The sequence below is a fragment of the Gossypium arboreum genome, chromosome 9, assembly GCF_025698485.1.
Source record: "Gossypium arboreum isolate Shixiya-1 chromosome 9, ASM2569848v2, whole genome shotgun sequence".
Lineage (NCBI taxonomy): Eukaryota > Viridiplantae > Streptophyta > Magnoliopsida > Malvales > Malvaceae > Gossypium > Gossypium arboreum.
Genome location: NC_069078.1, coordinates 46,362,577 through 46,380,076, shown reverse-complemented (window position 1 = coordinate 46,380,076; position 17,500 = coordinate 46,362,577). Strand labels below are relative to the sequence as shown.

The window sequence follows — 17,500 nt, the reverse complement described above, 5'->3', positions numbered from 1 at the left end:
GGGTAGTCCTATACATGCCATTTCAAAGTTCAACCAAAAATATACCAAAAGGAGCTTTGATAGTGTGGGCAACTTCGACTTCAACAATCCCGAGTCCGATAGCTGGCAAACCAAAATCTATAAAACAGAAAATCAAAGAAAACGGAGTAAGCATTTAATGCTTAGTAAGTTTGAGCCATGAATTTAAACACAACCAAAGTAAAGCATTCATGTAGCTAACAGATAATTTCATATGCACAAATTCTCAATATCATACTTACTTCACATTACCAACCCTTATATTCATACACAAAGATCAACTTAGCCAAAGGCCGGTAGCTCATTTATCAACTGAGCGAATACTTACTTCTAAGAGCTCAACTAATTCAAGCACATACGAAACATACCTCATTGTTGGGATTTCACAAGCGTATTAACTGAAATTTTTACAGCAAGTTCATTCATTCCCGAATCACGTACCTTCGGAGTTTAACCGGATATAGCTACTGGTTCAAATGCCTTCGGGACATAGCTCGGTTATAGTAACTCGCACAAATGCCTTCGGGACTTAACCCGGATTTAGTAACTTGCATAAATGCCTTCGGATCTTAGTCCGGATTTAGTAACTCGCACGAATGCCTTTGGATCTTAGTCCGGATATAGTCACTTAGCACAAAGCCTTCGGGACTTAGCCTGGACATCATTCGAATAACCATGCACATTTATCAATAAATCATGACACATTCGTATTTCATTTTCATTAGCAAAACTCAAACACAAGGCACTTTTCACACTTGCAATTTCGGCTCAATAGCCACACACAAAGAGCATGATTTTGATTTGCTTAAAACATGATCTAATCAAATCATAATCTAAGTTCCATTACTCGAAAACTTACCTCTGATGTTGTCGAACGATTTCGATGGCTATTCAACCACTTTTTCCTTCCCTTTATCGGATTTAGTTCCCCTTTGCTCTTGAGCTTAAATTGACAAATAAATTGATTTAATCATTTAAGTATCAAAAAGAGGAACTCAAGGTACTTAGCCCATTTATATTCATTAGACATTAAAGTCACATATGTACGAAATCATGAATCTAACTCAACACAATAGTCCACACTCTCTTTTAGCTGATTATCTAAGCCAAGATAAGGCATCAATATGCTTGCCTCTAACCGAATGCATGCACACCAATCCACCTCATGTGGCCGAATATGCATGTCTATGTTGAGGCCAATTATATACTTAATACCACACATAAATGGCATACATTTTACTAACTAACGCATTACATATTGTAACTCAATAAGCATCAATCATTCACTTCATAACCGAAACATCATCATATGTAAATATATACCTTGAGATAGTATATATGTCATACCAATACATCATGTGCAAACATATATATATTTATATATGTGCAAGAGCCGAATCACAAGTTGATTATAACCAAATATAAACATATATTCAAAACACAAATCTTACCTATCATGCAATAAGCATAAATCATGCTTATGGATATACCATGGCCGATACTTCCAACAACACCAAATAAAAATATACTTCATGGAACTAAGGTAGACCCAAGAAAGGAACTCAAAATCATCAAGATTTAGCATGAAACACAACCATCACCCTTATTAATCTCCATAGTCGAAAACCTTACTTATTCCAAAAATCACAATTTCAACATGGGTTACCAACAATAACTTGATATCTCACCAACACAACATCAACACCAAGCAAGAATGATGCATCCATGGCCGAATGTCATTTCCATCACATAGCAAGATTTAGACCATGGGCTAGGTAGAACTCAAGCTAACAACTAAAACATGCATGCATCTCATGGAACATCATCAAACATACCTTAGCCTAGTTACATGCATGGCCAAACCTCTTCAACCTTTCTCCTTCCTTCCTCCTTAAAATTTTCGGCCAAGGATGAACCAAAGGATGAACACTTTTTTTTTTTGTTTTTCTTTCCTTCAACTCACGGCAATGGGGGGCATGGATGAGACCATTTTTTTTCTTTCATCACTCCTCCCTTTCATTATTTAATTACCATGCTTATTATTTTATTTTTCCTTACATAATGCATTAAGCCAACATGTCTATGACATGTTTTTTTTAGCCATAACACTTTGTCCACCCATGCTCATGGCCGGCCACTACATATTAGGGGGGAAATTGACATGCAAGTCCTCCCTTTTGATTACATGCACTATTAGATCCTTGTAGATTAGCCTATCACATTTCAAAAGTGTCACACAAGTCCTTTTGACTAAATTCACATGCAATTTTCTAAATCGAAGCTTAAAATTTTCGCACATTCATATTCACATATTTTAGACCATAAATATCACATTCAAATAATTTGGTGACTCAGTTTAGCGGTCCCGAAACCGCTTTCCTACTAGGGTCACTTTAGGGCTGTCACATCAAACCTCATGCACATCTTAGCCTCAGTGGGCACACATTCTCAGCCATACTTACTAAGTCGGACGAACTCTCGCTCATATTCAGTAATCGACATGCGACCCTACTTAAGTTTAAGAAATTCCTTACGTTTTTGGTCAATAAACCTCTCGCTAATATACTTCTTCCAGAATTCCTCCAGAAAGAAGTCCCAAGTAACTGCCTCCTTAGGCACAACCAAAATCAAAGTCTTCCACTAATGATAGGCATCATCCCCCAACAACAAAATAGCACACTTCAAACACTCTTCAGGTGTACAAGACAGATCATCGAACACCCAAATAGAATTCCCGAGCCAAAACTCGACTCTCTCAGCATCATCCTCAGTGTTAACTCTAAACTTCTCTGCTCCTTGTTTTTGAATATTATCTACAGAAGTTTAGAAAATCTTATAAAATCTATACCTCAGAGCATCACAGTGCAGTGAGGTTCGGAGGGGTGGAAGAGGTTATGTCTAAGTGGTCGGGTTCGCATTTTACGAACTCAGCGTACCAATCATTCATCATTTGGAAGAAGGTCTCTCTAGCCTCCCCCCTTGGCTCACAGTTACGGGTTTACTTTCTTCAGGCATCGTCCCATGAGCGGGGCTGGTGCATTGCTTTCTACGTCATCTGCTATAGCTCAGTCGGGATCCATTACTATATGAAAAACACAGTTTAATATGGTCAGGAGTCATCACACTATCACAATTTACGATGGCATGTATAGCTAGACACAAACACATGCTATGTAGTCTAAGAACCGACTAAACCGTAGCTTTGATACCAATAAATGTAACACCCCTTACCTGTATCCAATACCAGGACAAGGTACAAGGCATTACCGAACTTAAATAGAACCAAACATACAAAACCGGGCCACAAAATTTCATTCAAACTAAAACCAATCAATTAAAGTCAATTTGTCCATATTATGGACCTACGAGGCCCAAAACATACATCATTAGTGGTCCGGGACTAAACTGAGAACTCACAGAAATTCTAAGAAAATTTCTAGGTTAAAACCTCACATGCCCGTATGAAGGCAATACACACGCCCATATACTTAGGGACACGCCCATGTCCCACACCTGTGTGGAATTATTGGATTTATTTTCCAATTCGAACCTACAGGGGTTTTCACACGTCTGAGCACATGCCCGTGTCCTTCGCCCATGTTCCTCACATGACCTGGGACATGCCCGTGTAGTATCCTATGTGATTTTAGTGAGCATTTTGTTTATGACGTCATCATACAAATTTGAGGCACACGGCCAAGCACACGCCCATGGCCAAAGGTCGTGTCCTCCACACGGTTGAGACACACGGCTGTGTCTCTGCCCGTGTGTTTACTACCATGCATGTTAACCTAAAATTCAAGGTGTAAGGGACACACGGCCGAATGACACGCCCATGGGACTAACCGTGTGTCACACACGGTCTAGACACATGCCCGTATGTCTACCCATGTAGACCATTTGGAGGCTACTATCCAAGCCATTGGTTACCCTTGAACAATCATACACTTCCATATGTTGAATGGCATATCCCATGATATATTTGGACACCTAAACATGCAACATTATAGCATCACTATGACCCCTTTTCATACTAGTCCATTAGTATTCACGCAACCTTATCTTTTAGTCATTCCACACCAATTTCATGGTTTGCCATATTCCTTATTGTCAATCCATTATGAATGCTAAATCATGCAACCACATACTAGCAAATAAATAGTCATCCATTAAACCAACACATACATATCTTAGTATGCATGTAAAGGTAAACTTAAGGATACATTCGAATCATTAATATGGACCAAATCACATGGCCACATACAAAAAAATCAATGCCCAAATGAGCCATTACACTTGGCTACTTTAACATGACACATATACAAAAAATAGACAAGTTTCCTATACATGCGATGATTAAAATAATTGAACCCTTTTATACCCAAAATCCTTGAAGATAGTGTGATCCGAGCTCCGACGTCTCCCGATCCTTTGAGCTAGCTTGACGTATCTAAAGAGAAGGGAAAAGAGAGGACGGTAAGCTATAAGCTTAGTAAGTACACATACAAATAATCTACATTTTTGCCATTATTGATAATCTACGCATAATTACTTATCCAAATACATATCTTTCCATAATATCATCATATACTAAGTCCTCATAGGGTTTTAGTACATAACTGTGCCATCTTGCACACATATGGCTTACTTAAATTTTACTTTCGGAATTCATATTACGTTATCCGTTGAACACTTGGAATATGATTCAGACACATGAAAGAAATGCACAGAAGTGCCTCAACGTAGTCTTGGCAACCTGACAGAAAGTGCACCGAAGTGCCTCATATCATAGAATCACATGCCACTCTCAACGGGGCTACTCAAAGAGCTAAGAGAGTATCCAAACACAACTCAGGATACCCAGCACCCGGACCCTAGCATGTATCACATATTAAATGAGCTCATAACACTCATGACTATCCTAATGACATGTCACTTGTATCCTCAACTATTCCTAAGGTTCAAACGGGATTTTAGACTTCCAAATCTCTACCGAACGTATTCACATAAATGGTTTCTTTCTCATGGTCAACATCTCATAATCATATAGCAAAGCATCAAAACATGTTATATTATCAATATAGCCAAACAAGCATATTAAGCATACAAATATCAATAAATCATTTAATAACAATAATTAATGTATTTATTTGCATATGTACTTACCTGGTACAAAATATTAGAAATCGAGCTTAAACCTCGTAAACCTTATTCTTTCCCCGATCAAGGCCCGTATCTTGATTCTTTTGATCTATAATGCCAAATTTAGCTTGTTTAATACATACATTACTCAAAAGAACCCAAAATTCACACTTGGGTAAAATTACTATTTTATCCCTATACTTTCATATATTTGCAATTTAGTTCCTAGGCTCGGATAATACAATGTATGGGGTTCTTAGTTACCCAAACCTAGCCGAACATTTTTCATCTCCATAACAGCCCACATTTTCCTTCCTTTCACATTTTTCTACCCTTTTCTACAACTTTTACAAAATAGTCCTTAAAGCCCTTTTCATGAAAATCTACTTAGTAAAAGTTGTTTACCATCCTTTAAACTCTCATATCATTCCATAAATCATCAAAACATAAGCTTCTCATGCATGGTAAATTTCTAAACATGAACCCTAGCATGAAATATGGGTTCAAAAAGAGAGAGCAAGTTACCGGGATTTCAAAAATACGAAGAATATTAAAAACAGGGCTTGAGAGCACTTACTATAGAGCTTGGAAAGCTTGAAAACCCTAGCTATGGAGAACCCTAAAATTTTGGCAGCAACATGGAGAGAATGAGCTGATTTTTTACTTATTTTCCCTTTTCCTTCAAATTTTCCCATTCAAGCCAATTTTTGTCCAAAAACTTAGAAATTGGGAAAATTGCTCTTTAAGACCTCCTAATTAGTAATCCAAAGCAATTTCATACAAAATGCTTCTAAAACACAAATTTTGCAACTTATTCAATTTGGTCCCTAATTTCCAATTGAACACCTTGCACTTAGAATTTCTTCATGGAACTTTAACACATACATATATTCATATTCTAAATCTCATAACAATTATAAAATCAATATTTTAACGTCAGATTTGTGGTCTCGAAACTACTATTTCGACTAGGCCCTATTTTGGGATGTTACATAAATAAGGGACGTTGTGAATGATTCGTATGGACTTGATCATGATTTGCTTAAATGGATGTGTATGACGTGAATTATCTAGCAATGACTCGTAACCCTATTTTGGCAACGGATACGTATTAGGGGTGTTACAGGTCTCCAAAAATCGACGTTCTGCTTCCAATATATCCTAAGCGGATCTCTAAAATCATATTGGAGAAAGGTAGAATATTCCTCAATAGCCAGTACCATATCCACCTCATTGAATGTAAATCACCTATAAGTGGGATCCCAAAAATGTACCATGGCCTTCAATATGGCATCATCTGATTTAACGAACAGAAGTTGTGCTATATCTCCATACTTGTCCCAAAAGTGCATTTTCTTAGCATCATCCCATGATTGTCATATTCCCTTTAACTCATCTTCACAATTCCTCCTACAATCCATGCAGACACTATGCTCTTTCTCTACTCTGAGTCAAAACTAGCTATCTGGCAATTGTCTTCTCTACTCTGAGTATCCTTTGACATTCTCACTATTATCCCTATATTTTCTACCCCATGCCGAACAACTGAATCTTCTCGAAGTGTGTTCATGTCGAACATAGATGCAACACTGTGCCTTAAGTATTTAAATGATGCATGAATTATACCATGGAAAGACACAGACACAAAAAAAAAAAACAAAGTCAATAAAAAAACAATAAAGACAAATGAAAAAAATACGAAATTAAATCATAAAACATTGCGAACAAATTCAAACACAAAACATATGAATAAATGCTCATGAGGTCCTATAGGGTATTATTACGAGGGGTAAGGTACAACTCTTATGTCTAGGCTTCACATTTAAAATGGTCATTACATGCTAGCTTATGGCTAACTCTAATGCACAAGGAACCCAAGGCTTAAATACGGTATCCATAGGGATGTGTTCCCCTATAAAAAAAGGTTGTCCCTTGGGTGGTAAGATTTCCATAGCATACATGGTAGCATTTGCTACACAAACATCTATGTATATCTTAACCATGGAGTACTCCTTAAACTTATGTGGTGACATATTGTCACACGAAAGCCTAAGGCTACTCCTCCTAAATGGGATGGGCCTGAGCATAGGACCGAAAGCAATATGCAACATGAATGACAATTATAGCTGCCCTACGTCGGTAGAGTCGACATACACATTAATTAATTTCATCGATAAAAGAATAATCAAACACATTGGCATACATATCAAAATGGGATAAGTAAATGAAATGAACAAATAAATTAATATTTAGTAGATATTCAACAATTTAAAATGGCATTAGACAATTAAATAAATTAATGCATGAATAACTAAATCTAATATGCACAAATACTAAAAAACCTAGCTCTCAAACCTAAGTAAGTTGACTCACTAACGTCCCCAACGGAGTCATTAAGTTGTCATAACATTGCCTACATAAGAGTACGAGGGCCTAGTATGCAAAACTAGACATTGAAGGCCTAAATTAACGTAGAGTCGCCACTAACCAACTAGGGCTAGGTTGGTTAGTCACCTATTATCTAAAAGTCTAGAATTAATACTATGAAAATATCCTAAAAGTCTAGACTCGATTTCATCACCAAATTTTGACTTTGAGGGTACAGTTACGTGTGGGGAAGGTTATAGCACCCCCACAACACCTATTCGGGGATAGTCCTATAGAATCTCAGGAGCTAAGGTTTTTTTTTTTATTTAAGCATATTAATATCTTAATCTAGGCTAAAATCTTATGGAAATCTTAAATAAAAGCTCTAAAGAAAATGTCTCCTGTTTACTTGTAACTTGATTAAGATGTGTTTACCAAACTTATCTATTTTGAAACTTAAATTAGAGATTTTACTTTTAACAAGAACCCTAAAGGATACCTAAAAATTCTAGTAAAATACCTTCAATTCCTAAAATTAATTCTATTTTAGAATTCTAAAAACCTAGAAATTACCAATAAATTAAAAGAAATATTAAAATCCATCTACAACTTATTCGATCTTTTATTATTATTTAAAAGATTTAATTAATAACGTTGAACCTATCAAGATCTTATGAAAGTATCCTAAATCGGGTTTATGATTTGTTTTACTTTAAAATTCTTGATCTAAGTTTTAAATTCGTCAAAATCCTAAAATAATATATCTTAAATAACATTTATTAGCTTTCTTAAAAGTTTCTAAAATAAAATACTTAGAAAGACCTAGTCATGATTTACAATTCACCTACAAAAATCTTTAGTTTTAATCTTGAACAACGTCCTAAAGAATATTTACATATTAATTTAAGATTCTAAAGAGAAATCCTATACGATATTTAAAATTAGTTTAAAACCCTAAAAATCCTACATATTATTTATAGTTTTTTAGGGTAAATGGTAGATAAGATTAAAAGACCAACCTAAATTCTAATGTAAAACCTTATGGTTTCATTAAAATGTAACATCTACTTAATTAACTTCATGTCAACATTTATAGGATGGAAAATGACCTAAAGTTCCTCTTTTAAAACAAATAGTAATAAAATGGGAAAATTAATTAAATTGGCTAAAATTAATGAAAAGTTAAAACTCTTTCAAAAGGGCAATAATAAAAGAAAATTTAAATAAATGAAATAAATAAGACCTTAACATGATGATGATAATAATAACAATAATACACCTTATTCATAATACAATAAAAGAATCAAAGTAGCATAAATAAATAATATTAAAATGTATGAAAGGGAAATGTAAAGAAACATAAATATAAATAGACATGAAAATAAATAAAGACGAAATAAGAATAAATAAAATTATACAAGTGTGAATAAATATAAAATATTAAAATAAAGTGTAAATAATTTATTAAAGATGAAAACAAAATGATAGCTTGATTTTGGGATTAAAAGATAAAAATGTGGAAGATAGAGGACTTCTGTAGCAATTAATTTTCTTTTAATTTTGAAATTTCAAATTAAATCGAAGGTTTAAATAAACGAAAGGGTTATGGGTGTAAATAGGCCAGAGAGTAAGGGCGGCACTGCAAAAAACTGGGTATTTTTTGTAAATATAAAAAGTAAGGGGTGGGAATAAACTATCCATTTTGGCATCTATAAATAGGAAAAATCTATTAATTGTTTCATTTTAACCTCGTTTTTTCTTCAAAAAGAAAATTTTCATCCTCTATATTGGTCATGGCTCCATCACCGGAGAGTCCGACGGCTATTTGGCTTCAGTGGTGGAGCTATCGCATACAGTGGCTGGAAGTTATTTTTTTTGCAAAATTAAAATTTTCTTTAAAAAATCACAACTTTTCTTAAAAATCAAAGCTTTATTTCGAAATAGTTTAAAAAGATCAAAACTTTGTTTTAAAAATCTTAACTTTTCTTTTAAAATGACTAAAATATATTTTTATTTTTAAAATCTAAATTTTTTTAAAAAATCACTATTTTTCTTAAAAATCAAAACTTTATTTTGAAGTAGTTGAAAAAGATCAAAACTTTGTTTTAAAAAAATTAAACTTTTTCTTTAAAATGACTAAAAATATTTTTTATTTTTAAAATCTAAACTTTCTTTTTAAAAAAATCAAAACTTTTCCCAAGATCAAGTCTTTTTTAAAAAAATCTTTATTTTAGAAAGGGAAGGGAAAAACGAGATTTTGGGCTCCTAGGGCGGAGGACCGACGGTCCAACGCCCCTTCATCAAAGCCCAAAACCCGATTCCTCATGACATGTCTATGGCAAAAAGAAAAGAAAAAGATATAGCATGCTTGTTGTTGTTGTTGTTGTTTTTTTTAAACTTTTTAAGAAAAACAGAATATGAAAAGCCTCTCCTTTTTTTTCTTTCATTTCATGTATATATAATATTTTTTTTAATCTTGTTTATTTGTAAAAAAAAAGATAATAATAATATTTACCAGTAGTAGTAGTAATGGTAATAATAATAATTTGGGTCCTTGGCAGGCCCAAAAAGGAAAGAAAAAGAAAAGTAAAACAAAGGCATCCAATTGACCAAAATCAAATGAGCTTAGATCAGGCTCAAGAGAAAACAAAAATTTAAAGGAAACAAATGAGCCTCTATTTGAGCTCGGACAAAATTGGATGTCTACACTATGAAAGTGCAAATTTACTATATTATAATTATGTGAGTAGTTCAGTTGCCTTTTAAAAAAAATGAATTGATTCAATTTAAATATCGTATTTAAAATTCTAGAATAAATTTATGATGTACTTCTAATTTTCAAGCAACTAGAAAATATAAATTAAAACAACTTCAAAATGAAATTCTGAAAATAATATAGTTGGATAAAAGCAACCAAGAAACTATATCATAAGAATCTATAACCTAAGGCCTTTCTTGCGAGGGTATTTTTTTTTCTTGACAATGGTTAAGTTTCATTTTTTATACTTTTACTTTTTTTAGATATATAATAATAGTCAAATTTTAGTTTTTATCCCTATATACTTTATTTCTTCTGTAAATTGCTATCTAAACTTTTATAATATAAAGCCTTCTTTATATGACACGCATTTAAACTTCATTTATCATCGAGGTTGAAAAGTGTTTTTCAATCCAAATCATGATTTTAAATCAACAGTAGTGGCAAATAAGTAGCTTTTCAAACCAATTCATGTTTTTAGATTTTAAGTCGAGCCAAAAAAACTAAAAAGTTTAGCCTTTGTGTTTTTGGCTGAAATTAATTTCTCATTCTTATTAAAGAAGTCTAGCATATCTTCTACTTTACAATACATGTCTAAAATAGAGATATATCTAAAATAGACTCTCTCTTTTTCAAAAGTACTTTTTAATAACAATAATACATACCGTCAAACGTTTATAAATTACTTCTCGAAAATATTTTTCCACAACACTTTTCTAAAGTACTTTTAACCTAATGCTTAATTAGTACTAGGTCTTTTTTTATATTATAAGATAATTGTTAAATTTTAGTTTCGATCCCTCCACTTGTTTTTTAAGATTATAAAACAATGGCCAGATTTCAATTTCAGCCGTTATATTACACTCAAGTTTGAGATTAATCTCTATAATTTAATTTTAACATAATTTGATAACTCAACTTTTACAATGTCATTAATTATTCTAATAAAATGTTAATCTGAACATTAAGAGTTGTTAACATCGTTAAATATTTTTGTTAAATTTAGTCCTTTGTAATGTCCTTTATTATTATTTTTTGTTAATGACTACCAAGTATTTAAAAAATCAATATGGCATATAATCGAATTTAATAGAAAAGTTTTAAATATATTAATAGTTAGACTTGAATTTTAGATTAAAAAAGAGAGACTAAATTCAAAAAATAAAAATATGAAGATTAAATTTAAAATATATGAAAAATAGCTAAAAATTTTTAATCCAATGCCAAACTAGTTGAAAACTAATAGATAAAGAGTCAAGAATCGGTTACTAGCAGTCGTATAATAATATTTGGTTTTTATTATTAATTAATTTGTTACTATTTTTTTCAATTCCACCTAGGGTGGCTATTAAGTTTTAATCAAATGATCAACAAAACAAAACAAAACAAAACAAAAAAAAAATTGTGTTTTGAAAGCTCAAAAAACAGAAACAAATCAGATGAATATTTGAGAGAACAAGTTGGCAACTTTCATTACTTTAATAAGTAATATTACATGAACATAAATAGTTAAGTTACATTGGGAGAAATAAAAACTTGCTTGTGCAAGTAACTAAGCTGTTAAATCAGCATAATGAGTACCTAAAAGCTACCAAATCAGCTAAGTATCTAACTAATCCTTCGCAAATACAAAAGTTACAATGAAAATAACAAAATTCAACTATCACATGAACTAATCACTCGAATTACATAGTGGACAAAAGCATGCTGCTATTCCATTGCTTGGTCACTTGTTGGCTCGTGCATGGTTGCATGGTAGCTTGCATATTGCTGCTATTGTTGCCATCTTTCAACACTCCTCATTGGCTACAAGGCAGCAAACACAAATTTCCTTTTTCAAACACTCGAATCTTTTAGGAGCCAATGGCTTGGTCAAAATATTAGCAAGTTGATCTCTCGAACAACAATGGACCAAGCTAATTTCCTTAGTCAATTTACTTCCCTCACAAAGTGGTATCTAATCTTGAAATGCTCTGTTTTGCCATGGAACATAGGGTTCTTGGCAATAGAAACAGCTGACTGATTGTCAACCTTGATCTCAATTGCCTCCACTTGACTAGCATTCAAGTCATCCAATAGCTTTCTAAGCCAAATGCCTTGATTAACAGTAGTAGCAGCTGCAATATACTCAGCTTCTGTAGTGGATTGAGCTATTGTCTGTTGCTTCTTTGAACTCTAACTAAAGACACCTGAACCTAGAGTGAAGAAGTAGCCTGATGTGCTCTTCATGTCATCAACTGAACTAGCCCAATCACTGTCTGAATAACCAACAAGCTTTAGCTCCATTATTCTTCCAAACTTCAGACCAAAGTTCAAGGTTCATTTGACATATCTTAGGACCCTTTTTGCAACTTTAAAATGTGCAACATTGCAGCAATGCATGAACCTCGAGAGAAGGTTAACTGCATATATGATATCTGGCCTTGTTGTTATCAAATAGATTAGGCAACCAACCAAACGCCTGTACCCCTTTTCATCCACTCGATCATGCTCACTGGTGCTTGACAGTTTCTCTCCTAGTGCAACAAGGGTGCTAGCAGGCTTGCACTTTGACATGCTAAATTTGCTTAGAACTTTTAGTGCAAATGCTTGCTGGCTTATGAAAATGCCTTACTCTTCCTGATTTACCTCCATACCAAGGAAGTATGTCATCAAACCAAGATTAGTCATCTCAAAAATGTCTTGCATCTACTTCTTAAATTCTTTAATTAGCTCACCTTTACTGCTAGTGACTAGCAAGTCATCAATATACAAGGACACAATCAGCAAAATCTCTCATCCAGCTTTTTTGACATAAATAGTAGGTTCACTTATGCTCTTTGTGAACCCTTGTGAACCTAGGCCTTGACAAATAGGCATCTATCCTGACATATCAGGCCCTTGGAGCCTGTTTTAGGCCATACAATGCCTTTTTGAGCCTGTAGACTTTGAATTCCTCACCAGGGACCTTGAAACCTTCAGGCTGTTCAATAAAGATTTTTTTCTTAAGAAATCCATTCAGAAATGCTGATTTGACATCTAATTGATGCACTTTCCACTGTTTCTGAGCTACCAAGGCAAATAATAGCCTTATGGTGTCCAACCTTTCAACGGGTGCAAAGGTTTCAAAGAAATCGACTCCTTGCTACTGACTGTATCCCTTTACAACTAACCTAGCCTTGTGCTTATTTAGTGACCCATCTGCATTGTTCTTTGTCCTGACCACCCATTTGACACCAATAACCTTTCTATTTGCTGGCCTATTAACCAACTCCCAAGTGTCATTCTTGTGAATCATTCTCAATTCAGCTTCCATAGCTTCTTGCCAGTAGTTATCTTTTGTAGCTTTATCATAGTAAGAGGGCTCAACCATGGTCACAGCACACCTTTCATATATGTCTGTTAGAGTCCTAGTACCTCTAACAAGTGCATCATCATAATCATCTTCAGCTTCAGCTTTAATCTCAGCATGCTGGAGGTCAATGTCATTATGGTCTTCCTCAAGCAGACTTGGATCAACTCCATCCTATTTAAAACAGCTTGCTTCATTAAAGTTCACATCATTGCTTACCATAAACTTCTTGGTCGATGGATCAAAGATTCTATAACCCTTCTTCACAATGCTATAGCCAACAAACACTCCTGGCATGGACCACTTTTCCATCTTAGTTCTCTTCTCTGCTGGCACTAGTGCATAGCATAAACAGCCAAACACCTTCAAGTGTAAGACGGTTGGTTTCTATCCAAACCAGGCTTCAAATGGTGTTTTGCCCCTAACTGCATTAGTTGGCAACCTATTCAACAAGTAGACAGATGTGTTTACAGCCTTAGCCCAAAAGTCATTTGGCATTTTGGCCTCAATAGGCACCTAGCCATATCAAGAATTATCCTATTCTTCCTCTCACAAATAACATTCTATTGTAGTGTGTAAATAGTAGTCAGTTGGTGTTGAATCCCAGCTTCATTACATATCTTTTGGAACCTTTGAGACATATACTCGGTTCCATTATCTAATCTTAAGCATTTCAGCTTGCAACTTGCTTGGTTCTCAGCCAATGCCTTGAATTTGCAAAAGAAGTCATCCACATCTAACTTTTCTTTCAAGAAGTTTACCTAACAAAACCTGGTGCAGTCATCAATGAACAATGCAAAATACCTGCTGCCATTCAAGGAGAAGGTTTTTATAGGTCCACAAATGTCTGTGTGGACCAATTGGAGCCTTTCTTGGGCTCTCAAGCTTTGTTGAGTGGAAAAGGCAGTCTGGTCTGCTTGCCAAACTGGCAAATCTCACACACATCCCCCTTCGGCTCGATCTTGGACATGTCTTTAACCAAACTCATTTTGTGTAGCAAACCAAGTGACTTGTAGTTCACATGCCCCAGCCTCTTATGCCACAAACTTAATTCATCAACCTGAGCTGCATGTGCCCTTAACTCTAGCCAATTCACATCCAAAATGAAGGTTCAATCATTCATGGCTATTGCTGCTAACACTTGGTCAACAATATCTTTAATCACACAAGTTTTGCCTTCAAAAAAAGAAGATAGTAGCCCTTCTCCAATAGCTGACAACACTTAGCAAATTTTAGTCAATGTTAGGAAGATAAAAAACTTCAAAAATGGTTTTGTTACCTGGGTTGGTGCCAATCACAGCCTTGCCCTTGCCCTTGCCTTTGGCCTCGAGGAGCTCGCCATTCCCAAATTCTGACTTTGGACACAAAGGTAATGTCTAGCTCCTTGAACATGTTTTTGTCTAAATCCATGTGGTGAGTACAGCCACTATCAATTAGCCACATCTTGTTGACCTTGCTCGAGCTTGCAAAATAAGAGGCTGTGAAGGCATGCTCTTCCTCTGCTTTAACATCCTCAGCAGCCTGAGCTTGATTTTGATGTTGTGATTGTGCTTTTGGCTTGTTTTTGCACATTTTTTCAATATGGCCAAGCTGTTTGCAGCCTCTACACTGAATGTCTGGCCTGTACCAACAGTATTTTTCAGGGTAAGTAGTCTTCTTGCAATGAGCACAAGGTAGAAACTTCTTCTTGGCAGCATCTTTCTTGCCTTTCTCTTTCTTTTCTGTCCAGGGTTTCTTGCCTTTGAAAATTGAGCTTGAGCTCGAGCTCGAGCTTTCTCTACCTCTGGACTGAAAAGCTCCCTCAGAGTGCTCCTCCATTCTGTTTCCTCTTCTTTGCTCTTGTGCATAGAGAGCATTTATCAGCTCTGTCAAGGGAATGGCTGAAAGGTCCCTCGAGTCCTCCAAAGAAAATTTTTTTGACTCATACTTCTCTGGTAAGGTTGTTATAACTTTCTCAACTTGTCACTAAACTCATCTCCAAGCAGCCTTATGTTGTTAACTGTGGCCATGATCCTGTCAGCATACTGCTAGATGGTTTCTGACTCCTTCATTCTCAAATTCTCAAAGTCCCTTTTCAAGTTGATCAGTTTCTACTGCTTGGTCTTGTCTAACCCTTGAAACTCCTCTTTGAGTTTGTCCCAGGCCTATTTTAGAGTGTCACAGACCATTATCCTTATGAAAATCACATCCGTAACTCCACTTTGAAGGCATGACATGGCCTTATGCTTCTTAGCACAGTCTTCATTATACTACCCGATCTGAGCTATGGTTGGATTTGCTCTCAAGGGAGGTGGCTTTGTGTCATTTTGAATAATATTCCATAGGTCATGTGCCTGTAGGTATTTCTTCATTTTCACAGCCCAAATGTTGTAGTTTTCACCAACAAAAATAGGTGAAGGAGGTGGTGAAAAGCTCATCTTTGCAGCAACCAAATAAACCAACAAAAATAGCTCCTGCTTCTCTTCTTTCAAACACGAGTCAGTCATAAAACAATGCACAACCAAGACCCTCAAAGGCAATAGGCTCTTGATACCATTTGTTAAGTTTTAGTCAAATGATCAACAAAACAAAACAAAGAAATTTTTGTGTTTTGAAAGCTCAAAAAACAAAAGCAAATCGAATGAACAATTGAGAGAACAAGTTGGCAACTCTCATTACTTTAATAAGTAACATTACATTAACGTAAATAGTTAAGTTACATTGGGTGAAATAAAAACTTGCTTGTGCAAGTAACTAAGCTGTTAAATCAGTATAATGAGTACATAAAAGCTACCAAATCAATTAAGTATCTAACTAATCCTTAGAAAATACAAAAGTTGCAATAAAAATAACAAAAGTCAACTATCACATGAACTAATCACTCGAATTACATAGTAGACAAAAGCATGTTGCTATTCCATTGCTTGGTCACTTGTTGCTCATGCATGGTTACATGGTAGCTTGCATATTGCTGTTGTAGTTGCCATCTTTCAACAGTGGCTAATCAATTAAGGAAAAATTAACTTCTCTGAAACTATATAGAACTTGACCTTCAATTTTAATTTTAATGTGATAATCTACAAGATGAAAATTATGGTATACATATAGAAGATAAATCAATAGATATACCTGAAGATCAAATGGAACAAGGAACGTCACATAATCTGCTATGTTGAAATGTCTCGATAACTTGAGGCTCTCTTGAATAAGTGGTTTCAAGTCGAATTTAACATCTTTACTTCGGCCTATGATCATTCTATACATGATATTCTCCATCAATTCAATTGCCTTAGCACTAAGATCCACCACTTGGCCACTTGTCGCTGCCCTCTTTATTCGATCCACCAATGACTCCACCTCCTTCCTCCTAATCGGCTCAAACAATTCTACTTTCGATGAACTAAGAAGTTACAGTGTGCACCATTTCCTCATTGTGCGCCAGTATGACCCGTATGGTGCAAAAACCAAGCCTTTGTTACAATAGGAGATGTAATCAGCAAATTGGAGTTTTGGCCTACTGGCGAAAACAACATTGTGGGTCTCTAAAAATAGCTTTACCGCTTCAGGTGATGACACCACAATTGTTGGGACATTGCCTAGCTTTATTGACATTATTGACCCATATTTTCTTGCTAAGTTGCTAAGGCTTCGGTGTGGGAGCTGGCCTAGCATGTAGAGGTTGTCGATAATTGATAGGGTCTTGGGTCTAGGGGGAAGCTTCTTTCCATTTTTAAACTTCTGTTTTGGCCGCGAGGTGATGAAAAAGAAAGAAATCAGAGTTGTGAAGAAAGCTAAGAGAAAGGCATATGTTGGGATTGAAGATGCCATTATAGCTCCAGAAAAAAGACGATGGGAGTTGAGAGAAGGGAGTGTGGTAAGCTTTATATTGCTATGTTGTGGGGCTT

At 35.0% G+C, this 17,500-nt stretch overlaps 1 protein-coding gene across 1 annotated transcript; it reads right to left on the bottom strand.

Moving 5' to 3' along the window:
- Positions 1 to 15,865: 15,865 nt before the first annotated feature.
- Positions 15,866 to 17,207, bottom strand: LOC108455211 (cytochrome P450 CYP736A12-like). The gene is made up of 3 exons (XM_017753799.1): positions 17,008 to 17,207; positions 16,725 to 16,962; positions 15,866 to 16,141 (listed from the first exon to the last, which is right to left on the bottom strand). The coding sequence occupies exons 1-3, from the start codon at positions 17,205 to 17,207 to the stop codon at positions 15,866 to 15,868; spliced, it is 714 nt and encodes a 237-aa protein (XP_017609288.1).
- Between the last annotated feature and the right edge of the window lie 293 nt (positions 17,208 to 17,500).

Bases quoted from the DNA above. Each gene is read 5' to 3' on its own strand.
- LOC108455211 (XM_017753799.1), bottom strand. From the start codon at position 17,207: ATGTCAATAAAGCTAGGCAATGTCCCAACAATTGTGGTGTCATCACCT. The intron at 16,963-17,007 runs GTAACTTCTTAG...TGAGCCGATTAG, and splicing joins ATGAGGAAATGGTGCACACT to GAGGAAGGAGGTGGAGTCAT. The intron at 16,142-16,724 runs GTATATCTATTG...AATGGTATCAAG, and splicing joins TTGTTCCATTTGATCTTCAG to AGCCTATTGCCTTTGAGGGT.